The sequence below is a fragment of the Rhamphochromis longiceps genome, linkage group LG4, assembly GCF_057381845.1.
Source record: "Rhamphochromis longiceps isolate RC_006_pf linkage group LG4, R_longiceps_female_GT1.1, whole genome shotgun sequence".
In the NCBI taxonomy this organism is placed as follows: domain Eukaryota; kingdom Metazoa; phylum Chordata; class Actinopteri; order Cichliformes; family Cichlidae; genus Rhamphochromis; species Rhamphochromis longiceps.
In genome coordinates this window covers 23,636,481-23,662,297 of record NC_140560.1, presented here as the reverse complement: position 1 = coordinate 23,662,297, position 25,817 = coordinate 23,636,481, and the positions used below count along the sequence as shown (strand labels likewise).

The window sequence follows — 25,817 nt, the reverse complement described above, 5'->3', positions numbered from 1 at the left end:
GAAAGGTTGGGAGTTTAAAATGCAAACCGATGGAAGCAGAAGTAGAAGACTATAATGTCTCAGAGCACACGGTGTCTATTAATGTGTAGACATGTATAAATAAGAGCTTAATAAAGATGCTTAATTTCTTAAGAAATAAACAGGTGGAGTGATCTTTATCAAAAGTGGATGTTGCATCTGTGGCTAAACCACTGTACCCAAAAAAAACTTTAAAAATCTACTGTGTGTGAGGCTGTGTAAGTAAAGCTTGCCCTTCACACCTGCGTGTAATAAACCATTTGTTGGGGGTTGTGGATTTGTCACCTCAGCATTGTGAAAGTGGGGAAACATGTTTCTGGCTGTGCATAAGATTCCTCCTTACAACTTAGAATCTCAGTTCTAAATGAAATTCAGATGTTTTTTTTAAGTATGGCTAATGTATTAATTGACTTCTAAGGCACACACACACACACACACACACACACACACACACACACACACACAAGAACAAGAACAACACAGAGAAGAAGAAGAGGGGGTCGTTTTACTACACATCATAAAAACGCAATCATTCATCTTCCAACTGTATCTTTCTGTTCTGGCTTTAGAGTCATAGGTTGTTTACTGAGCCGTACTTTGGGAGTCATACTGTTGTGATACTGAGGAGAAAAGGGTAAGGTTTGATAGACTAAACCCTTACACACATAACTTGAAAAACCTAAAGAGTGTCTGAGACTGCTAGCTGTGTTGTTCAGCATTAAACTCATCTACAAATGTGTTAGTAAAGAGCGACTTGTACTTCTGTCCCATTAAGCAACGGTTTAACAAATTTCACTGCAAACTATAAAAGGAATCTGGATTTATATAGAACATAGTAGTGATGGATTAAGTGCAGGAAACACTAGTATAAGGTGTCTATTGAACAAATCTCCTTCAGCGTTCAAAATGACCAAAGTGAGGCCTACAGGCGTTTCTCTCGGTTGGTTGTGTTCAGGGAAAAAGCAGCTAAATACACTGAGACTGCTCCGCATTGTTAGTGAGTTAACTCTGGATATCTGTAGGTTTTGTCAAACTTGGAGTGAACAAAAGCAGAAAAACAGTAAAAAGATGCAGACAGTGAAAGTCTGGTTTATTTCATGAACACAATGAAACATTTTACAGTCCACAGAGCAAAGTAGCATACATGATAAATAGATACACATAACATGAGAAGTAAAACTCGTCGTCTTACCACATGTTATATTCTGTAAACTTAAAATAACCGCAGAAATTAGAGTTTAGTGTTTTAAAGTCATTATTAAAAACATGAGTCAACATTACTGAAGTGACGCTTTAACGATGCGTCTTATCACCGTGTTTATGATGATAAAACATGTTCTCTCGTTAGTAGTTGTCTGCGCTGTCACTTGTCATGAAAATGTCCAGAGCCAGGGTTCCTCTTTAATCACCATTGATCATTAATAGGGTCACAAAAGATTTGTCACATTATCCCCATAAACAAAATGCTTTTATAGAAATCATTGTGATACAAATATTTAGATTCTTGATTCACAATGTGCACGAACTCAAAATCTTTAGAGGTTCATATTTATAAAGTATCGCAAATAATACATTTATACCATTGTATGAGCTACACTTCTTGTAAAAACTGATTGAAAAAAGCTCCTGTCGTGACCTTCCTTCTGTGAGGACACACACACACACACACACACACACACACACACAGAGAGAGAGAGAGGGGGAAGATCATTAGGATTGGAGGCGTTTTTGGATTTTCACTTATTGTTGGCTTTACAGTCACATAAAATTCATTCCAATTTTTTTGCCTTTGCTTCAATTAAGGTGTTTCTTTAAATCTACAGCAGCTTCCTTTTCAAAAAGTTTACTGACATAGTAAGGAAGTAGCTAGGGAACTCAGTAAGTATGAGCAACAACAGCTTAGGGACTGTTTCTACAATAAAGAGGAATTCATCATCATCTGCAGTTCATCAAAAAAAAAAAAAAAAAAAAAAAAAGTGCCATTAAAAACAATTCAGCAGATCCTCAAAGTATGGATACAATCTGTTTTCAGCTGTAGAGGTACGCTTCATGTACTTATCAACATGCAGTTTAGAGGCTTGCATTAGAGTGCTTTGGTACTTGGGCCTCTTTTATTTAGCACGGTTATACCATTGTGTATTTAGCTATATAAATATGCTCAAGAGTCTATTGTATGTTTGTCATGCAATTAAAAATTCAAAAATATAATTTTTAAATCAGTAACTTTGCAAATTTAGAGGAAATGTTTTTGGATAACAAATGTGTCACATTTTCAACAGGGTTTGAATAATCAGCGTTAACACAGAGACATTTATGCGCTGGGTATAACAGACATCCTTACCTTGGAGCAGAGAAACACGGTGTATTGTTGCTTTTCTCTATTGTATAAGCAGCGCCCGACTGTCAGAAACGCTCTGTGCGGGTAGCAAAGTCGGATCCGACGCACATCCAGGAATCCGTGTGAAAGAAAGGTCTCGCTGCAGCTAGGCTCTCAGGATAGTCAGGCTTTTATTTATATTTGCATTCTGGTGCGTTAAAGCAGCCTCTGTGTCCCGCTTGGATCCTCATTCCGAAAATTCAGATATTTAAATAAAATGGTGAATTGGCTAGTGATGAGGAGCCTCTTAGATCCGTAAAATGAGGTTTGATTAAATTAAACTCTTATGAACAGCTATGAACTCTACCTCTCTGCTGATGTGTTCCAAACAAGCAATGTTTTCTACACGTCCAAACTGTGTGCTAACTACCTCACACCGCTGTGTCTGGGATCCGAAAAAATAAAAAGTTAAAACGCTATACCTTGCGGCAGTTGTGAAGTGCTGAGGAAACTACTGTGTGTCTGATGGGGTGTTTTTATATAGGTGGACTTGGTTTCAGTTGGCCTCTGACATGATAAGATAAAATAAAGGAAACTGATTGTAATGGAACTACAGTGCTGGGATGCTCTTGATAAGGCAGCCTCTTTTATTGTTTTATGACTTGTTTTGCTGACTGTTGAGGGCCTAACTGTAACCAACTCTGTCTAACTGTTGCAGAGTTAAGAATCTGTAGTTTTTAGAAGTAACACAAGAAAAGTTTATTTCTAAAGGAATACCTGTTGTTTGTGGTGCTCTATTTAAAACTATTAGTGTCATGAACCAAAGTTCAGCGCACAAGCTGGACCCAGAAGCAGAGCCAACACACACAGGAGTACGAGAAAATAAACTTTATTTTAACTGAAGGTGTCCCGGGAGGGTAGAAGGAAAACACGCGTGAAACTCGAGAAACCAAGGGACCGGGAGATGAGTCGCGCAGGAACGCCGAAAACGGGACTGTGGGAGGCTGCAACAGAAAAAGGACAAGAATTATTGGGGCGCGGGGAAATAGCAGCATACGTGGGGGAAGAGTATGAGTCTTACGGTGACAGCGGGGCCGTGGGAGCCGGAGGGAGGGGTGAGGGTCCGCGCTAAATTTGCAAAGTTACTGATTTAAAAATTATATTTTTGAATTTTTAATTGCATGACAAACATACAATAGACTCTTGAGCATATTTATATAGCTAAATACACAATGGTATAACCGTGCTAAATAAAAGAGGCCCAAGTACCAAAGCACTCTAATGCAAGCCTCTAAACTGCATGTTGATAAGTACATGAAGCGTACCTCTACAGCTGAAAACAGATTGTATCCATACTTTGAGGATCTGCTGAATTGTTTTTAATGGCACTTTTTTTTTTTTTTTTTTTTTTTTTTGATGAACTGCAGATGATGATGAATTCCTCTTTATTGTAGAAACAGTCCCTAAGCTGTTGTTGCTCATACTTACTGAGTTCCCTAGCTACTTCCTTACTATGTCAGTAAACTTTTTGAAAAGGAAGCTGCTGTAGATTTAAAGAAACACCTTAATTGAAGCAAAGGCAAAAAAATTGGAATGAATTTTATGTGACTGTAAAGCCAACAATAAGTGAAAATCCAAAAACGCCTCCAATCCTAATGATCTTCCCCCTCTCTCTCTCTCTGTGTGTGTGTGTGTGTGTGTGTGTGTGTGTGTGTCCTCACAGAAGGAAGGTCACGACAGGAGCTTTTTTCAATCAGTTTTTACAAGAAGTGTAGCTCATACAATGGTATAAATGTATTATTTGCGATACTTTATAAATATGAACCTCTAAAGATTTTGAGTTCGTGCACATTGTGAATCAAGAATCTAAATATTTGTATCACAATGATTTCTATAAAAGCATTTTGTTTATGGGGATAATGTGACAAATCTTTTGTGACCCTATTAATGATCAGTGGTGATTAAAGAGGAACCCTGGCTCTGGACATTTTCATGACAAGTGACAGCGCAGACAACTACTAACGAGAGAACATGTTTTATCATCATAAACACGGTGATAAGACGCATCGTTAAAGCGTCACTTCAGTAATGTTGACTCATGTTTTTAATAATGACTTTAAAACACTAAACTCTAATTTCTGCGGTTATTTTAAGTTTACAGAATATAACATGTGGTAAGACGACGAGTTTTACTTCTCATGTTATGTGTATCTATTTATCATGTATGCTACTTTGCTCTGTGGACTGTAAAATGTTTCATTGTGTTCATGAAATAAACCAGACTTTCACTGTCTGCATCTTTTTACTGTTTTTCTGCTTTTGTTCACTCCAAGTTTGACAAAACCTACAGATATCCAGAGTTAACTCACTAACAATGCGGAGCAGTCTCAGTGTATTTAGCTGCTTTTTCCCTGAACACAACCAACCGAGAGAAACGCCTGTAGGCCTCACTTTGGTCATTTTGAACGCTGAAGGAGATTTGTTCAATAGACACCTTATACTAGTGTTTCCTGCACTTAATCCATCACTACTATGTTCTATATAAATCCAGATTCCTTTTATAGTTTGCAGTGAAATTTGTTAAACCGTTGCTTAATGGGACAGAAGTACAAGTCGCTCTTTACTAACACATTTGTAGATGAGTTTAATGCTGAACAACACAGCTAGCAGTCTCAGACACTCTTTAGGTTTTTCAAGTTATGTGTGTAAGGGTTTAGTCTATCAAACCTTACCCTTTTCTCCTCAGTATCACAACAGTATGACTCCCAAAGTACGGCTCAGTAAACAACCTATGACTCTAAAGCCAGAACAGAAAGATACAGTTGGAAGATGAATGATTGCGTTTTTATGATGTGTAGTAAAACGACCCCCTCTTCTTCTTCTCTGTGTTGTTCTTGTTCTTGTGTGTGTGTGTGTGTGTGTGTGTGTGTGTGTGTGTGTGTGTGTGTGTGTGTGTGTGTGTGTGCCTTAGAAGTCAATTAATACATTAGCCATACTTAAAAAAAACATCTGAATTTCATTTAGAACTGAGATTCTAAGTTGTAAGGAGGAATCTTATGCACAGCCAGAAACATGTTTCCCCACTTTCACAATGCTGAGGTGACAAATCCACAACCCCCAACAAATGGTTTATTACACGCAGGTGTGAAGGGCAAGCTTTACTTACACAGCCTCACACACAGTAGATTTTTAAAGTTTTTTTTGGGTACAGTGGTTTAGCCACAGATGCAACATCCACTTTTGATAAAGATCACTCCACCTGTTTATTTCTTAAGAAATTAAGCATCTTTATTAAGCTCTTATTTATACATGTCTACACATTAATAGACACCGTGTGCTCTGAGACATTATAGTCTTCTACTTCTGCTTCCATCGGTTTGCATTTTAAACTCCCAACCTTTCAGGTTGTTATGAACGGCTTATATTTCTAACATTTTGTGATATAAAAGTGAACCATGTTTTTTTTTTTTTAATTTTCTGTTTGATGGAAGGACTTAAGACACGAGTTATTTAAACAATTCTAAATGACCGTGTGATGGCCATAGTACTTTATGTGGGCCAAATGTGTTAAGGATAATGTTTATCAATGTAAAATTGCAAAGAACCTTTGAATAGATTATAACATTTTGTAAACAGTTACCTCAGAAGCTGTACTGGTAGATCTATGTATGTAAGGTAAAACTTTCCACAGTACTTCCACTTAAGTAGCTAAACACATAAAGTCACCCTTACCAATAATCCACTGCTCCTTGAAAAAAAGTAGCACAAACAGACGACTGACTGAGCAATGATAAGTAGAGCTACCCGAGGCCGAGACTCAAGCAGAAGAAAATTAAAAGTTGTTGTTTTTGTGGCTCGAAAAATTAAAGAAAGTATGTTTAATAATTCAACAAGACCCTCACCTTCAACACATGTACATTCAAATTTTGAAACAGGCTCAACATTGCTGCTGTTCAATAGTTTTTATCCGTTTGAAAAAGTCATTTTACGGCTTTAATGTTTCCAGCTGATAAGGAGAATGAGTGCATTTCAAATGTGCGTCCAAAGGCTTTAAACATCTGCTTTGTCTGTAACGACAGTATCAAACTACAGAGCATTGTTTTTACTAAAATTCAACATTTTCCGATGAAAATTTGGCTACTTTTTTTTTCTTTACTGTAACACGCACCTCAATGCCATTTTTAGGATATTCTTGGTGATCACATTTTTTCATATTTATGCTTTTGGCACTGAGGGTATCTAATACGCATGTTGTCACTGTGTTTGTACTACCAGCTGTGAGGGCTCTGCTTTTGCTTTGAGCAGTCTGTTTTTATTTTGTCTCGTGAGTGTGTGTGTTTTTCAAACGAGATCCTCGTCAGTTTGATTTTGTTACCACAAACTTTGTGTGAAGTTCACAACAGAGGTAAAGAGATTTAAACACCCCAGTTTAAGGAGGCAGGCAGGGGTTGGACCAGCTGCACAGGGCTGGTGAAGCAGAGAGTGTCCGGGGGGGGGGGGGAGATGTGCAACAGAAGCAGAGGGAACATTTTACAAGATGATAAATGGCAGATTTAGATGATTAAGGATTTGTTGACAAGATTAAAAGACACGTCCGTCAGAGTTCAACAACATTACAGTTTGATTAAATAAAAAAGTTTTTAGACTACACAAGGTTCATTTTCTCCTCTGATAGTAATCATATTAAACATGTCAAGAAAGAAAGAGTATAAAGAAAAATAGTAAATGTGTGTCTAATTAAACTCTTCCTGTGAGCCTTACATCATCCTTTAATATGTTTGGTGTTACAAACTTGAAGAAGCACAGAAAAGATCATCAGACATTAATCTAATCAGTTTTCAGCCTTCATTCATATTGAAAAGTTGAAATCTTCCCTGCTAGACCCAAGTGCAGCGTTTAACACCGTCGGCCAGAACATTTTATTACAGCTATTATTAAATGGAGAGTCCTCTTCACACACTGAGGTTAATTATGAAGCTCCACAGGCTTCTGTGCAAAGACCAGTTCTGTTTACATTATACGTGCTTTAGAAGACATAGCATACCACAGGTCAGCTCAGCAACATTTCGACTTTGGCTTGTTTTTTCTGGTTAACGTTAATTACGTAATTTAGAATTAAAGTTTAGTGTTTTTAGCATTTAGGATGGCCGTGGCGAGTAACTCGAGTGCTGTAAACATTTCATCAAAAGTTATCTGAGTTGGAAGGGTGTCTGTTAATAAGCCATTCTTAAGGAAGGAGAACAGAGAAAAATAAGGCTGAGGTGTGCCAAATTACACAAGAAATTGACTGGAAAAAGAAATCAGCTGTAATATGTCTTATGGAGTAATGAATCCAAATTTGAAATATGCACGGAAGAGGTCCGAAGAGAGATACAACAGTGAATGTCTATAGCCGTCTTTAACACAGCGTGGATACTCTACCGTGCTTTGAGGCTGGATTTCAGCCAGTGTTGTTGGAGCTCTTATCCAAATTAATCAAATTATGAATGTAGAAAAGTTCCACCAGATTTTGATCGACCATGTAATACCACGTAGTGTCTGATTGGCTTCAACTTCATTTTTCAGTGCGACAATGATCGCAAACATACTGCCAATGTAGTCAAAGTATGCCTGGATGAAACAACGCATCAGTCATGGATTGATCTCTCCAGGGTTCGAACCTCAAGATAATCGAAGCAGTGTGGGATCATCTTGACAGAAAACAAAACAAAAGGCAGCCAGCATCCAAAGAAGAGTCTCGGATGTCTTTCAAGAAGCCTGCAGAACTAAGAAATTACGAGAAAGCTTACCTATTAGAGTTTAAGCTGTGTTGAAGAATGAAAGGCAGCTTTAACTGGACAAAAGGGGGAAAAAAATCCCACATTGACAGCTAACTCAAGAGACAAAAAGCATTAGAACTCAAGTCATTACCTTACTTAAGGATAAATAAGTTAATTAATTACATTAATGCATAAGCAGAAAATAACCTACAGTAACTGCTTTGCGATATGGAAGTGCAAAAGACAACTGAAAGGGAGGATAGTTTCTATATATGTGGTTTCTATTAAGGGACAGAGGAACGATAAGAAATCAAGGACAAGGAGTGTGGTGTAGATAAGTGAGGAAATCCGATCATTACTACAAATTTAGTTGAAATTTAAATATTTTAACTATGGTGCCTCCTGTGAGGGCTGTCTGTTTTCCACATTCTGCAACGGTAAAATACGACTTAGAGGCGGATATTTGTTTTACTTTATGGGCAACAGTTGTTCTTGCTGTTGACAAAACTCGCCTCATGGTTGACTCTGAGAAAAAAACTCTTTCCCACAGAGGGGAATAAACTTATTCGAATATGAGCTTTTTTCCACTAAGACTTGTTTTATGGGGAGATGTACGAAATTATTTACCGGGTTACAAGCAATGATAATATCGGATGTTGACTCCTCAGCGTCATCATTTTCTATCTATTGAGAAACCCCATTGTAAAAGTAATGAAGAAAAAAAACTATTCTGCCGTCTCACTCCTCCTTGACCCGCGGTGTGTGGGTGTGTGTGTGTGTGTGTGTGTGTGTGTGTGTGTGTGTGTGTGTGTGTGTGTGTGTGAGATCGGCGGCGTTGTTTGAACGGAATGCTGACATAATATTCACGGATTCTTCCTCGCGATTGGTAGAACTGTCACAGATATCGACTCCCCTCCCGTTTCTTCTCTCATTTTATCCTAGTCTAGCAAAGCATCTGTTTTTCGCATCTTTGTCTTGACAATACCAATAGTTAGAGAGGGTTGTTGTTTTTTTTTTTTTTTGTTTTTTTGTTTTTTTTTACAGCGTCTGTATTATAGGAAAATAAAATACTATTGAAATCTCTACAGGAAGTCACTCTTTATTTCCATTACAAACGCCGGTGCAGCTTAAGAAAGTAAAATTACATCCGCTCTGTCTCTCTATACATCACAGAATCATCTGCTGCATCACCGCTGTGCTTAGGGAACATGACGCAACAGGTCTGAAAATGACTAGACACTTCCGGAGTATTTCCGGTAGGGTCATAAGGTCCGGATCGAGGCCTTCCATAGTAAATATGCTGTATTTGAATATGTCATATTCAAAGCCTTCTTCTTTGGGAGAGCAGATCTCATCGGACACAGGACCGCTGCGGGGCTGCAGAAGGAAATCCATCTTGTGTCTGTGCCTTAGAAATTGTGACGGGCTCCACCTCTCTGCTTTTTTATTCCCCTCCAACAGATGGCGCGCTTCCGGAGGTTCACCCCTCCTTTCTCAGGATGCAATTCGACACGGTTAGCAACAGATGGCGCGCTTCCGGGGTTCACCCCCCCCTTTCTCAGGATACGATTCGTCACGCGGGGGGTTTCCCACCCCCCCTTCTCCGGATGCGATTCGTCACGCTCATTACACGCTTCCGGGGGGGAGGGGCGGGAGGTCAAAAGGTCGTGATTAGGGCCATCAATCACTTCGGATCAAATTTTGTCATAAGCTGTATGGGAATAACTCTCTGTTTGGTACCGGGCCGCGAGAGTTGAGGCTCAGGTGTGAAATGTATAGTTTTCAGGGTTTTTATCGGTTTTCAGCATTATTTTGTTATCGTTTTTATCGTTTACTCGGTTTTCCTTGGTCTTTTCACGCGTGTTATGAATAAATTTTCTTTTTTTTCCGGTACCGGTACTAGTTTTATTTTGTTGGATTTATCCGCGACACCTTAAAGGGCGGTCCGTGAAAATATTGTCGGGCATAAACCGGTCCGTGGCGCAAAAAAGGTTGGGGACCGCTGGCCTATAGGGTTACATACCGATTGAATATTAATTTTAGTGACCTTTGATTGACATAACCGGATGTCAGTATTGCCAACGTAAATTACAATTTTACTGAATTTATGTTTACCCTTAGCCAGCAGTTTTAAATTTCCCTCACTGTCGCCTGTTCAGGCCATCTTGACTGATGTCTCTAGCTTTACATGTCTCAGAACAGAATCACCAATTACCAGAGTTTGATCCCCTGCGGGTGTGTCGCCAAGTAGGGAAAAACAATTAGACACATGAATGGGTTGGTGGTGTACCAGGGGCTTCCTCCTCATTGTCACCTAGGGCTGCCACAAACGATTATTTTGATAGTCGACTAGTCACCGATTATTTTTGCGATTAGTCAACTAATCAGATCATGCATCCATTGGACATAAAACGTACAAGCTTATTGCACCAGCAGCATCTGCTCTTATATAACTATCATTAGCTTACAGCTTTAAGTGTTTAAGGTATGTGCTAACTAAAAATAAAGACAAGATGATAGTTTGTTAAATTTTAATGAAATTTGCAGATTGTTTCGGTGAAGTTTAATAAACTCCTTGCTATCTAAAATATAACGGGACACCGGAGTATATTCTCGAGCATCTCACACTTCTGATAATCAGCTGTCTGCTTGACTTTTATTCAGCTGTGTAAAAACTATAACTTTAATCTCAGCCAAACTGATTTACTCAGGAACAAATAAAATACTAAAAAAAGGCCAAACAATAACATTTTTAAGTTATCTAAATGACTTATATATCATGTTTAACCTGAGTAGCGAAAGACGGTGGTGGGTTTGAAAACGATTTGCCGGGAGTCCAGTGTTCTCACGGGCTCTAGTGAGCCTTGAACCCCAGCTAGCTATCGAGCTAGTGGGTAACAGACGCCTCCGAAAACGTCGGAGCGCTTTTGAAAATATGTGTTGTCTTGATAAACTGAGCAGACATTTGAGGTTTACACAGCTACATTCTTGCCTGAAAACATGTTAAACGTTTATTTTGTGACCCAGAAAGAATAATAAGAGTAATGTTAACACTAACTAGCTGCCGCCATTGTTGGAAACTGAGCTGGGTCGCGCTATGAATTCTGGGACACAGCTACTTCTTCTTCTTCGGGGTTTAACGGCAGCTGGCATCCTTGTACATGCAGTGCTGCCATCTTCTGTTTCAGTCCGTTATTACACTCTTAAATCCTACTACTCATTCCTGCGTCTTTTGGGATCTTACAAAGCTTCAAACGACGTGTCGACTATTAAATCAGTTGTCAACAATTTTAATAGTCGACGTAATCATGACTAGTCGACTAATCGTGGCAGCCCTATTGTCACCCAGTCATCTTGTTTCCCCGACTGCTCGGGACAATCTGCCAGAGGAAGCCAATGGAGCCTACACTACCTTCGGCTGTGCCCCGGCTAAAGGGGCCTGGCTAGCTACGGGATGTTTAAGGGTGTGAAGTCGAGTCTCCAATTCTGTGTTCCTGAGTGAATGGTTGAAGATTACACCTTGAAATACGTTATAAGTTTTTAATTAAATTGGCTACCCAGATAAGCTACACAAAAACACCACTGTGTGTTGGAACAAGAAGTCATACTCTAATGCAGAAAGCAAACACCAAGTGACCCACTGGTGACAATGTTTCACTGGCAGTAATTATATTTAATTGTATTAATTCTTAACTAATGTAGATTTTAATTGTTTTGATTGTGATAGGAAGAACAAAACTCAAATCAGGAACCAATTGTTCTTTTCCAAGTAAGTTAAAAACAGTTTTTTTCCCCTTCAGATTTAATGTCCACATGACAAATACATGTTTAAGAGCTTAATATTAAACACTGCTTTGCACTTTTTATCTGCAGCTTGAACAGGAGCATGAAGAAGCAGCTGATGTGGTTCAGGTAAGGATTATACTGAACTTCAGACATTTGGGCCAACTGCCTGATACAAAGTAAAGCTCCATTCTCTGGTTTATAGAGACTGACCACTCTCTACAGAAGCCAATAAATGACTGAATCTAAAAACTTAATTCATAGGGGGTTGCGGAATATACATTTTGCCCTAGCTAGGAGGTTTGCCAACCGTCTCTATAGCTCTTTGTGACTGGGACTTAATTATGCGAAAGAATTGCCTCATAGTATCACCAATGTTTACTAAGACGAAGGTTATAATTTATTTTTCATCAGTCTGCTGGCTAATAAAAAGAATCACTGCATTTACGTTTGTTGATTGTAAAACTTGTATGTTAGTGTCCTTTAAATGTTGTTAACGAACAATGCCAATGCAAATAGTGATCTGTATAGCTGATATTCATCCTCAGGTTTTGCCATCCACAAGTTCCAAAGGTAAGATATATACTATCTATTACATCTGATATTCATCTTTCAAAGCAGAAATATTTTTATTTTGACTAAATGATTCCATTGAGCTCAAGTTTGGATATCGAGAGAGACCCTGCCAACAAACTGATATTTTTTTGTGGCTTAGGAAAGCGAAAGTTGGATCTTCAGGCTGAGTCCCTCAAATGTTTCCCAGCAGCTAAAAGACGTTGTGACTCAGGTATTTTTATTTGTTTCTAAACAGCATATCCAATGAAATTTTTCTTATATAGCGGGAAAAAACTTTATCATCAGGTTGCTGGTATCTGAGGTATTATATTAAATTTTTCTTATTTCAAATCAAACATTGAACAATCAACTTGTGCCATAAGTACCGGTACTTGGTAAGTGGTCCATAAGAACTTGATACATTACCCTTTTTGGATATCAGTGTATCACATTGTGTGTTTATAATGGTTCATAATTCCTGCTAAACACTTCTTTACTTTCACTTTGACAGACACCAGAATATTGTCTGAAGTGAAACGCATAATGAAACAAATCAAGGACCAAATAAACGACAAAGAAGAACTTGGTGCTTTTATAAAGTGGGTATATAAACATTTAAGTAAGACCTTTTACTTAAGGTATAATGAAGCTTTATTTATATGAGATCCAGATCTCTTTTGTAAGACCATTCTGGTGAACGGAAATCATACACACAAGGTGTTCACAAAGAGATGGCTTTCTAATTTTGCGATACATTTCATTGTTGAATAAATTAACTCACATTTAAACTCTTGTTCCATAGGAATAAAATCAGTGATTTAGGGATTAACAAGAGAGAGCTGGTTGGTGTCTTTGGAAGAACTGGGGCTGGAAAGAGCTCGTTAATCAATGCCATCATTGATGAGAAGAATCTTTTGCCCACTGGAAGTATCAGCGCATGCACCTCAGTCGTGATTAAAGTGGAGGCTAACACACGTAGCTTAAAGTATGAAGCGGAAATTGAGTTCATTAAAGAAGAGGTACAATAAAATGAATGTTTATTTTTCACAGTATATGTATATATAAGTATGTATATAATAATTATATAATACATAATTATAATAATTATAATTTCTAGTTAGTCTGCATGACATTTAAGAAAACCCAAAGATTGTTTTTGTTTTTATCTTGTTTTAGGAGTGGCATGATGAATTATGGTCACTGAAAACTTACAAGAAAGGTGATGATGACTATCGGGACATGGTTAAAAAGATGTCAGCCCTGTATGGAGATGAATGGAAAGACAAATCCCCTGAAAACCTTATAGAACAAAAGTATTTCAAAAATATTCCAGAATTTCTAGCGTCCAAGAGGAAATCTTTGAATTGTGACACAGTAAGGTCAAATGCTATTCTATTACTTATTTCTTGTTTTCCTGAGTGAAATTTGTTTGCAAAGTCTGAAATTGATATAATTTATAGACGGAAAAAAAAATAGAAACAGAGTAGAATATAATGCATCTTTGATAAGTGCTACAGACCAAAATCACAAAACAAATCTGTTCTTGCCTTATCAAACCTCAGTGCTGCTTTTGACCGGTTTAAAAACTAGATGTGATCAAAGGACCAAAGACACAAACAAAAATGTGAATGTTTATTTAAGATGTTTTCCAGCTGCCTCCTGCAGCTCAGCACACTGAGCTCCCTTGTCAGGTCCTGCCATCCTACTTAAATACTGAACTGGTCTGCATTGGTGCATCATATCTTTATTCTCTTCCCCCTCCTGCCCCCCTTTCTTTCTTAAATAGATAACTATCATATCTGATATCATATCTCACAGTACAATAATATTGAATGGGTTGCATTGTTGTACTTTGTCATGTTTCTCAGGTCTTTGTCTGAATTTCCACGAACATTACTTGTCATGTTCTCATGTTATTGCTAAGGATTGTCTTATTGCATTGGAGTCACACTGGGTTAAATATGTACACTTGGGTTTTAAGGGGTATTTATTATTTTCTTCTTTTTTATTTACGGGTTGTATGGAAGCCCCAAACGCAATTTCATTGTTCTCTGACAATGACAATAAATAAATACTTACTTACTTACTTAAATAGGGAAGACTGATTCTTATTTAGACCTTTTCTACTTTATCTGAGCACTCAGAATGGAAAAACAAAAACCTCATTGAAGAAAAGCATTTCAGACATATTCCAGAATTTTTAAACTCCATGAAGAAATCTTTGGAATGTGACAAAGTAAGCTCAGAAACTCTAAATAATGCATTCTTTGAGAAAGTATTTATGTTTTCAGTTTGCGAGGACTGACATAATTTACTGTCGGCCTACTCTATAGAAATTGGACTAATTTAACTGCAAGTTTAGTGGATTTGTAACTGAGAACATTTTCATTTATCACACCTCCAAATCCATAAAATGACAACCAAATGTACCAGGGGAGGTTCTAATTCTTTTTGTTTTTTAACAGAATGAGTGATAGTTGCTGTGCAACTCAGCAAGTTCATCAAGGAATAGCTTTAAAAAAGGAGAAAAAAACAAACAAATTTGAGTTCCACTGAAATGGATTTAGAGGATTTGAAACAAACAAAAAATCATGTTATGGATAGATGGTATGAGAAAAGCTTTCAAAAAGTTTTTCATCCTAAAGATGTCAGTAGTAGCTCCTGAGGTCAAGAGTGTACATATGGTTGTACATACTTACATTAGCCTGTGCTGTATTTTGGGTTTTCTGCTCCTAATTTACTGTAATTGTAAGTTTTAGCAAGATTGTAAAGATAGATAGAACTTTATTAATTCCACGGGTTGGTTCCTCTGGGAAATTCAGTTAGGTATAGGTACGTATTCAGGTATAGTATCACTAAAAGCTACAATACTCACTACACGTTATCGTTGCTCTTCAGTCATATTTTACGTTGCACTACTTCTTTAATCCAATTTGTAAGACACGTTCAGTGATTGTACAGGTTACGTGTTTTGCATTATCGTATTTATTTCACTTATTGCAGGCTCAAGAGCTATCTCAAAAACTTCGTATATACACAAAGGGTGGACCAAAGCAGGAAGATGGATATAAAGCACAGCAGTGGTTTTGGCCACTAGTGAAAAGTGTGACTGTCAGGGTGCCTCACAATGAGCTCCTGCAGCATGTCACACTTGTGGACCTTCCTGGAAATGGTGATCGTAACAAGAGCAGGAACGAAATGTGGAAACAGGTATTTTATTCACATCCACTGCATCTTGTTTTGTCCTGTGTTGTCTGAACATTGTTTTGTGTAATTATTTAAAATTGACATTCTATGATTCTCTTTCAGATTGTTGTAGATTGTTCTACTGTGTGGATTGTGGCTGAAATTACTCGAGCAGCATCAGAAGTTGAAGCCTGGGAGATCCTAAAAAGTGCACATGGGCTCATTGGAAATGGTGGTCAATGTCGGCAAATCCACTTTATCTGCACCAAGTCTGATCCTGCAGATGATCGGTAAGTGAATTACCAAACCACACAGTGCTGGATGTGTTGGCAAAAGTACTCAATAACTGATATCAAAAATCATATTAAAGACACATACTATTATCAAGACTAAGATAGTACCAGTTTACTAGAGAATGCATTTCTTGAAGAAAATTCAGTGTGAACGCTGACAGCTGAATCGTTTGAGTTGAATTTTTATAATTACTTGTCTTGTCTTGTACACCAGTGTGTACACTGAATACACCAACTCATTCACATGAGAGCAGAAGTTCACACAGAAGAAGTAGTTTCAGAGTTTGAAAGTAGCTGAACAGAATAAGCTGATTAATGACAAAAGAAAATTTAGACTTTGTGAACTTCAGCTTTCAGCAATTCTGCACTTTGACTTTCAGATGAATGGTTCGGTGTATTTCAGCTCAATGGATATTTTTCCAACCAAAGGTTCAGAAGTTATGACATTTCATCTCAAACAATTCAGCTATCTGCATTCACACTTGAGTTTTCTTTAGGAAATGTGTTCTCTAGTTATTCCTTTGTTGTTATTTCAAGGGCAGGGATTTTTTTTAAATTTTTTGAAAAGACTTAAGGTGTTCCAATTGCATGTTAAAGAATAAATTGTGCCATGGATGTTAATGTCAGTGGCCATTTTTCTTATTTGCATTTTCATTGGATCGTTGTAAAGCAGCAGCCATTTTGTTTATTATTAATCTACGTCTTTAGCCGCTAACTAGTCTCACACCGTTTGTCGCTTGTCTGTGAGCTGCGTGCTTCCATTCAGATTTTTCAAATTTTATACACTTTCTGAAATATTCCTCTTTTCTGCTGATAGGGTCACATTGACTTTGAATCACTTTCCTTCTTTTAGGCCATATTTCTCCCACACCGTTTGACTTAGACCCTACTGTTACACCAAATTGACCAGAGCAACTGTCTGCAAAACTAAGATATTTATTTCACTTCATTTCTACAGTTTTTCTGTCTCTCAAATCCCTCCCCATTCATGTGTATTGGAGAGTTAGCATGAGGCTAGTGTGAGGCACACAAATCCTCGGATGAATTTTTTTTTCTTTAACATCTAGATACATGCTCAATCATCCAAGTAAGTTAATCCCCAAAAGTTGATTCTGTTCAACTGGACAGTGTTTTCAGTGGGAGAAATGTTTCGTCGTGACGAAAGCTTACTGCAGGTTTCCCCAGCCTTATAAACAGTACCCGGAAATTCACTCCCTGTTTAATTCCACCAACCACTTTTGGAGCAAAGTTTTTACAGAACATTTTTTAACTCGCACTTGTGACCTTAAATTTAAGCTCTACACAAATAAAAATCCACACATGTGTAGAACAACTTCTTGGGATCCCCACAGTTTTTAAAACACATCGATATCACGTTCACTTCCCAGTTTATAAGCCATAAGGCAACAATTCACTCTATTACAGCATCCCTCATTTGAATATAATTTGTGTACTGGTTTGTCTGTGTCTCACCATAGTCTGGGCCCCACCTATGAGGTAATACTCACCACAAGGCTCATCTACAGTTTGTTAGCTTGTCATGTGTCTCACTGAGAGGTTTAGTGGGTAAACTGCTACTCTTTCTGTGGGGGGCCATTGCGTATTGGCTGTAATGCATTCAGTGTGAATGCAGCAACACACGCTGCAGGCTGTATTGCATTCAGTGTGAATGCAGCAACAGCCAATGAAATAAAAAAAAGATTGCTTACACAGAACCGTCAGAGAACAGGTTCAAGGCCTGGTAGGGACAAAGCTTGTGTTACATTATCAAAGGATAAACACCAGTTTGTACTTAGATAATGTAGGTAACATTAATTTTTCACATTACTTTATGATTTTATTTGATTGTCTTGTTTATTTGTAAATTATATTATATAGTGTTACCACCCTTGGGGCTGTGTTTCTGCATTAATTACTTTCATGAAGTACATTTGAGATGATATCCTGCTCGCTAAACACTGTTCATAGTGTTGAACTCTGCTTGTTAACCCCTAACTATGGTTGAACCTAGCTTGAGTAGATTTTTGTGGTGTTACTGCTCGTGAGGTTAGCCTTAGTTAGCTTTAGGTTTTAGGTTTAGTTAATTTTGTGCTGGTTATATGTCCAGTGGTCTGCAGTACGCGGCCCTGTCGGTTTTCTGTTTGAATTTTGCAATAAAACCTTTATTTCACTCCCTGTCCCCTAGCAGAGAGGGTTGTAACAATACCATGATAATCCTGTGTTGTTTATTAGGTGAATGCAAAGACAGTGTTTTGCACCAGGAAGCATCTCTGTATAGACAGTATAATTTAGAAGGGCAGTAAAGAAAGTCTGCATGCAAGACACAGAAAAAAAAAAACACCTCAGCACATAGCACACGAATCATCACATCTGACAACATAGAAGACACTTCCAAGGCGTTTGGAGGGGGTGGGGGGTGAATGTAAGTGTGTGTGTGTGTGTGTGTGTGTGTGTGTGTGTGTGTGTGTTCCGTGTTCCGGGACTAACACGCACACTTTACACTTTACACTTTACACTTACAGCTGATCTTCTTCTCCAAGATCTTATCCATATTGCGTTCAATAAACACAGTCTGTGTACTCACAGCCCTGCCCATCGTCTATCATGTCAGCCAGCCTTGTGGGATTTTGAACAGCTGTAGCCACTTCTTGTTCTTCAATAAGCCAGGTCCGAGCCAGCTCCAATCAGCCAGAATTCTATTATCGTGGTTCCGAATTGATAGATGTCATTCAATGTCCTCCATAAAGAGTGTCGCCAGACACACGACGCAACCGACCATCTGATGTATTCATCTTAGTGTGAATGTTAGATATAAAACACTTGGATATAGAAAAAAGTGTTTGAATGAAATTTTTATTTGAAGAAATGAAAATAGCAGGTCTGTGCTCTATTTCTGTCAGTGAGCGTTTCTAATGTTCGTAAGATATGAACACAACACTGTCAGAAACCCACCCAGCTTATTTACCATTACAACATGACAGCAACACACGAATAACTGAAACCTCCCGTTCATTCATCATTTAGCTCGTCACTTCAGCACAACTGACACAACTGTTTAACCAAATGATGGACGCTAGCTGTCATAAATCAGATAACCCTTCAAAACACAGCTGCATATTTGTTCTGTAGGTTTACTCTTATTTCAGATAACCTTTTTCTTACCTGTGGATAATGATCACAGAGCTCTGAGATCTGATTTCTTCTCTGGAAGTGGAAAGTTTTAAAAGTGCGGCGACTCAGACTTGAAACAGCGCCAGAAAACCATAGTGGACAAAAATATATTACATCTGTAGTGATTTAGCACTACCATACAAAACGAATGCGAAACAGTTTATATCTGTTTATCTAAGGTTGTGGGTTCAAGTACAGCATGGGACATGTTTCTCATTTTCCACTTTCAGCATGTTTGACAAAAAGGTGCCACTTTTAATATATCCCGTGGTATACACATAGCTAAACATAACTTTCTAGAAAATGACAAAGCGTTGTCCTTTTATACTTCAGAACAGGGTCTCTAACTCATTTCCCGGGGGCCACTAGCGGCCCACGTCACACCCCCCCCTCCTTGCAGCCTATATATTGACGTGAAAAAATATATTGCAATTTGGCCCTTTAAGTTTGTTGTTGAATGCAATGTTAAAATAAGTTATTTAAAAATTATTTAATATGAAGGAATATAAGCAGAGAGTACAAACATTTTGAGGAATTGTGTTAGTTCAGTGATTCAGTTATTTGTAAATAAAACTATTTTCACTAGCAGTCAGAACTATTACTTTAACTACTGTGGTCTGCAGAATCTGTATAAGCATGTGGCCATTTACCATTGAATGAAACCATAAACAATAAAAAAAAAAAAAAAAGGTCAGGAATAATAGAAAGCAAGACCCATCAGAAAATAAAAAGAAGGCAGAAAAGCGGGGCCTTAAGTGGTCAGTCCTTTAATTATGCTGATCTTATTGACACATCTTTTTGAAGTGGTAAAGGTATCTTGCACTCCACATGCAAATCCTTTAAAAGACAAACACTCAGCTATTTTCTTGATGTGTTGCTGTATGATTAAGCTATATGTTGAGTCCAGTTTTCTTTTCTATCCATTTAAGAGTGCCAAACAACAAAGAAGCCAAGGAAGAAGTGATGAACGAATTCCAGGAACTGAGTGTGAGTTTTAAAGATGTTCAAACAGTTTTCTGTAATGGCGAGGCAAAGCTTCATTAAAATTAAAACACATTATTTCAGGAGCAGTTCAGCAATAAAGGTTTCAAAGTGTTCACAGTGAGTGCTGATGAGTTCCTGAAAAGAAAACGCGTAAAAGAAGATGACAATGGTAGGTTGTAAGCATGTCAGAATATTTTGTGATTAAAAGAAAACAATCTTATTCAATGCATATCTTGTTTTATTTTCCCTCTATGTAAACCAGTAAGAAGTTATTAGATTAAATTACTTTTATTTACAGAAATACCCAAACTTCAAGACTTCCTGCAAAATCTCAACGACTGCCACTCTGAGACAATAAACTATGTGAATGGAGCTTATGGGATTCTGTCTTTGATTGAAGGTGCCAGGTGTAGCAAAGCGGTGAGATCAAGTTATCTATGTGGAACTATATATTAATGACAAATTTATAACTTCAAATGTTTCCATAACTCTGACACCTAACAAGATTTTAGTTATCAAGATTTCTTGACAGGAACTGACTGAAAAAAATTTCAAAATGATGAATGAAAATAGAGAGTTGTATTTATGTTATTACTGCTTTAATAGAAAATAAATATACTTTTTTTAATTTCAGGGTGTTGGAAAAGCAGATGATGTATGTAAAGTTCTCGAGAAAAACATGAGAGAAGAACTTGATCAAGTCAAAAGTGCAGTTGATGAAGCGATCAAGGATTTTGAACATTGTCTTACAGAAGGCGTTAAAAATTCCAAAACCTCTGAAGAAAGACTGAAATTTTTTTTGGACCGTGATGTATGTATCTGAATTATAATTATTATAATTAACATCACAGCAACAGATTTTGACCTTTATATGAGCATGTGTTTAGAAATGGTTTTCCAATTTGTTTCAGCAAGAGCCTAGTTTTTTCAAGACACTAGAGGCTGTGGTTTGGAAATACGGCATCCACCAAACAAAAAAAGGGGAACAAATAAATCTCAACACAGTATTAGCTTCATGCTTGACTGACAGCATTGATGAAAAATTCAGAAAGACCTTCCCGTGAGAATAAACAAAAATTTAAACTGTACACTATACTTAAAATGATTAAAACAAACTTGTCAAAACTGCCATCATGAAACATTTTTTTCAGAAATGATGTTAAAGGCGGATCTTTCAATGGAGTCATCAGTAGATTTTCACTTGACACAAATTCGCTGATTCAAAAATACCAAGATGTCAAACTGCAGCTGATATTTCTTCAGACAGAGGTACGACATGAAACTATCCAGTTTGTCAGTTTATTATAGCAGAATTTACCTATTCACTCTTCAAATACCAATTCTGTTTATTAACTCATCCATGTTTCATGTTTTTAAGGAGGATAAAATTAAGGCAAAACTCAACAAAATAATCCTAAAGGGGAAGAAAATCATCTACAACAGTCTAACAGAGACAATTGAGAAAAACATGAAAAAGTGCTATGAAGGTAAGAAGATTGTCAGCTTGTCACTGTAATAAATCACAATTGTACATAAAAAAAAAATGTTTTGACAAAGTTTATTCTTTTCTTGTAGACGCACAAAAAATTTCTGGAACTGATGCACTGAAAAAAATGAGGAAGACTATTGAGACACATGTATCCTTAAATAGGAACATGTATGAGGACGCAAAAAAGACCATGATGAAGAAGATGAATATATTGATGGTTTGTCAAATTATAACATACAATGAGACCAAGTAGTGTTTTTTCTGTATTTGAGTGCTTTGGCTCAGTCTGAACATTCTCTAAACCAGGGCTAGGCAACTCCAGGCCTCAAGGGCCAGTGTCCAGCAGGTTTTAGATATCACTCTGGGTCAACACAGCTGAATCAAATGATTAGTTTGTTACCAGGCCTCTGGAGAACTTCAGGACATGTTGAGGAGGTAATGTAGCGATTTAAATCAGCTGTGTTGGATCAAGGACACATCTAAAACCTACATGACACCAGCCCTTGAAGCCTGGAAGTTGCCCACCCCTGCTCTCTAAACATTAGTGAGGCTGCTGTTAATATTTTTATTTTTCAGCATTACAAAGATTTAGTCTGATACGATGGGTTGGACTGAAGAGTTTGAAGTATAAACTGGCCACAAGCACTCTAAACAAACATCTACCCATTAATTTAGATGTTTCAGGTGTTTCTAAACGTCAATATTTGACTTTGGAAAAAGTAATAAAAGCTCTGATGTTTAATTAGAAGATCATCTGTAAGGAACTGGAGGAAACCATGGACCACTCCATTAAACACTCACTCAAGGCATCAACTTTGAGTGAGAGTCTCCCAGGTAAAGAAAATATAGGCTATAAAGGTGAATCATGTATGTTGAACAATGCCAAAGCATGTTTTATTTATTTTTTGTTTTTCAGATGTTTCAGAGCATCTTGAAACTGTGCAGCAACATTACAATGAAGTTAAGCGCAGTCAAGAGGGAGAAATGACATCATAGTAACCAGGTAAATATTTAAATGTTATTTCATGTCACAGAATTATTATTATTATTAACCATTTTGTGTTAAATTACTTTAATAGTTCCTGTGAATTCTCAAAGAGAGGGGGTGAAATCTGATGACAATCCTAAGCACCTAAATATACATTAACTTTTGTCATAATTTAAAGATCCAAAATAGCCATTTTAAATTACATATGGCCATTTAAGCTGTCCGCTTGTATTTTCATCATCTCAGCTAAAAAAAAAAAAAACCCAGCTGGTTCTTATCTAACATTGTGCCAGGTAATGTTATGCACCGGTGCCCTAAACATCCCCATTTCTCTCTGATAAGTAAGTAAGTAAAATTTATTTATATAGCACATTTCACAGATAAAAATCACAAAGTGCTTTACAATAAGATCAGACATACAAGTTAAAATTAATTAAAAGCCCGTTTGTATAAAAATGTCTTCAGCTGCTTTTTAAAGGAGTCAGTAGAGTCTAGACAGCGTAAAGACAACGGCAGAGAGTTCCACAGCCTAGGTGCCAGTGCCTGAAAAGCCCGATCCCCACGTGTTTTAAACCTAGTACGTGGGACCACCAGTAGCCTCTGACCTGAAGACCTAAGTGCTCGGGATGAAGCATGAGGTTTCAACAGGTCAGAGATATACTGGGGAGCTTCACCGTGCAGAGCTCTAAAAGTTACAACTAAAAAAAATAAAATGTTTGATTATATTCTTACATTGGATGAGAGTTTTTTTTCACTAAGTGTTAAAGTGTGACACCATAATGTTAGATTTACTTTAAAAGAAGTTTACTAGCAGCTGCTAAACAACTGCTAACAGTTGTGAAAACAGCAGCACTACCAAAATAAACGTTCAGGACATGCTCAAAAACTTCCCTGAATATTCTCCACAGTCTTTGGACAGAAGTGACTTATTGACTCATATCAGACTGACAGCTGAGGTAAACATGCTGGATTAATTATTTCTGTGCACAGACAAAGTATTTGAATAATATCACCACTTATAATTTGTGTTATTTTACCCTTTTTACATCTGAGTCACCTCAAACATGTTAAAATAAAGTGTTTCCAAAAATGATTTTCTATACAAACAGTAACAGAAACAACAGATATTAAGATTTTCTATTCTAGGCTGAGGAGCTTTCAAGACATCTTAAAGCTAGCTGTAAGCACTGGCAATTTTACTGTTTGCCTGAGCAGCTGAGTGTTAAAAATCTTTGTGCTTATTATTACTGGATGTTTCAGATTTACTCCACACAGTAACAGCAGAAACCTGATGACCCACTCAACATCTCTGAGGGAACACTGACCAAAAGGATGAGGTCTCTGGATATCACCACAGACATTTCTGTTGTGTTGCCTGCTGTCTTTGAATGTTGTGTTTGACTTTTAATGAATTTGGTGAAATGAGATTTTTCAGTCTTCACTGAGAAAAGCTCCTGGGTTTGAATCCAGTTTGAGGCCTTTCTGTGTGGACTTTGCTTTTTCTTCCTGTGTCTGTGTGGGTGCTCTCTGTGTACTCCAAATTCTTCACACAGGCCAAAAACATGCATGGGGGTTAGGTTAATTGGTGTTATTACTTTTGTATTTTGTCATTCATTTTTATTTTTCATTTCTGTTTAGTTTCAAGACTTACAATTTCAATTTATTGTTTAATGTTTGAAAAAGTTTAGTTTTAGTTGGTTTTTATTACTGTTACGTTCTGATTTTATCTACTGTTTTTTCTTTTGATCAATTTTAAATCATGCTTTTTATTGTTTTTTAATGTCTCTGTAAAGCACTTTGAATCACCTTGTTGTTGAATTGTGCTATATAAATAAACTTGCCTTGCCTTACTGTTAATTTTTTTTAATTACTGTTGTATTTAGTGGAAATATCAAATACAAAATTTAGGAAAACCAGTGGAAACAATAGAAATGTTTCACTTTTTGAAAACAGTTGACCCACTTGTCTTGTTACATGTCCAGTGTCTCAAACACATCCATCAATACCATGTCAGGCACATTGTAATAACATTTTTACCAAACTAACAAATACTGAAACTAAAACTATTTCCTCTGATTTGTATTTCAAATGAGGTCATTTAATCATTTCTGTTGTTTATTGTTTTTATTTTGTTTAACTAAAATATTCATATCTAGTCTTAGTTTTTAGTTTAGTTTTAGTTGAGTGTAATAACCTTAGCAACCTGTTTAGGGTGTACTCTGCCTCTCGCTTGACAACTGGGAAAGGCTCCAGCAACCCCGAATTGGATAAGCAGAAGAAAATGGATAGATGAAGATTTTTAAGCATGAATTCCTCCCAGGGTTTTTAAGGTTTTAATTGTGAGGGTCTAAACCAAAAAGGCAGCACTCTGTGCAAAGATGTTTTGATATCTATTTTCTCCATTTTGTTGTATTTGTTCATTATTTGTAGACCCTAGTTATACAGAAAATTATACAGCGGTAGAACTACAATGTTACAGATTTTTTATATCTGTAACATTGATTTTATATTTTAGTGCTTTAAACCAGCGGTCCCCAACCTTTTTTGCGCCACGGACCGGTTTATGCCCGACAATATTTTCACGGACCGGCCTTTGAGGTGTCGCGGATAAATACAACAAAATAAAACTAGTACCGGTACCGAAAAAAAGAAGATTTATTCATAACACACGTGAAAAGACCCATGAAAACAGAGTTAACGATAAAAACGATAACAAAATAACGCTGAAAACCAATAAAAACCCTGAAAACCATACATTTCTCACCTGAGCCTCAACTCTCGCGGCCCGGTACCGGTCCGAGGCCCGGGGGTTGGGGACTGCTGCTTTAAACCACAGGGATACTGTGATATTCAGATTCTTTCCAGTTTTTAAGATTCAATTTAAGTAAATTTGAGTATTTAGTTTTGTGATGTATTTGTCAGTTTTATTCTTAAACTTCTATAGCACATGTCTTATGTTTACCATTTTACTTACATTTCTAACATAAATATTAATTTACTGTAATACAATGGTTTCTTTGGTTGTCATAAGTAATAAAGCAGCAGCAAAAATATGTCCTTCTACTTTAGTTATTATAGCATATTGTTTTCTGTTTTTTCTATTCTGTATTGATTCTATAGTTGTAAGATGGAAACATGGTTTTTCAAACCCTGTTCTTGTGTTTTTTTTCTGACCCTACAACTAAGCTACCTGCCAAAAAGTACTTTGCAGTACCACAGTAGCTTGTAACAAAGAGCAAAATTATCTATGAACTGTAAAGACTGAACCACAAAC

The 25,817-nt window shown here is 37.1% G+C and overlaps 1 protein-coding gene across 4 annotated transcripts in view; it reads left to right on the top strand.

Moving 5' to 3' along the window:
- The window catches only part of LOC146671633 (nuclear GTPase SLIP-GC-like), a 31,786-nt gene extending 6,293 nt beyond the window's left edge, over nt 1–25,493 (top strand). Inside the window, exons 5-24 of one of the 4 annotated variants that reach the window (XM_085403901.1) lie at nt 11,822–11,863; nt 11,968–12,006; nt 12,426–12,450; nt 12,593–12,664; nt 12,944–13,031; nt 13,235–13,451; nt 13,609–13,806; nt 15,436–15,642; nt 15,742–15,908; nt 20,012–20,069; nt 20,148–20,235; nt 20,365–20,486; nt 20,701–20,877; nt 20,978–21,126; nt 21,218–21,335; nt 21,445–21,553; nt 21,642–21,772; nt 22,305–22,389; nt 22,472–22,558; nt 23,804–25,493. In XM_085403901.1, coding sequence (XP_085260027.1) covers nt 11,822–11,863; nt 11,968–12,006; nt 12,426–12,450; nt 12,593–12,664; nt 12,944–13,031; nt 13,235–13,451; nt 13,609–13,806; nt 15,436–15,642; nt 15,742–15,908; nt 20,012–20,069; nt 20,148–20,235; nt 20,365–20,486; nt 20,701–20,877; nt 20,978–21,126; nt 21,218–21,335; nt 21,445–21,553; nt 21,642–21,772; nt 22,305–22,389; nt 22,472–22,551 — 2,172 coding nt within the window. In that variant the 3' untranslated portion in view covers nt 22,552–22,558; nt 23,804–25,493. Of the gene's footprint in view, nt 1–11,821; nt 11,864–11,967; nt 12,007–12,425; nt 12,451–12,592; nt 12,665–12,943; nt 13,032–13,234; nt 13,452–13,608; nt 13,807–15,435; nt 15,643–15,741; nt 15,909–20,011; nt 20,070–20,147; nt 20,236–20,364; nt 20,487–20,700; nt 20,878–20,977; nt 21,127–21,217; nt 21,336–21,444; nt 21,554–21,641; nt 21,773–22,301; nt 22,390–22,471; nt 22,559–23,803 lie in introns of all 4 variants that reach the window. The other 3 variants (XM_085403902.1, XM_085403900.1, XM_085403903.1) reach the window with 3 other exon arrangements.
- Nucleotides 25,494–25,817: the final 324 nt, after the last annotated feature.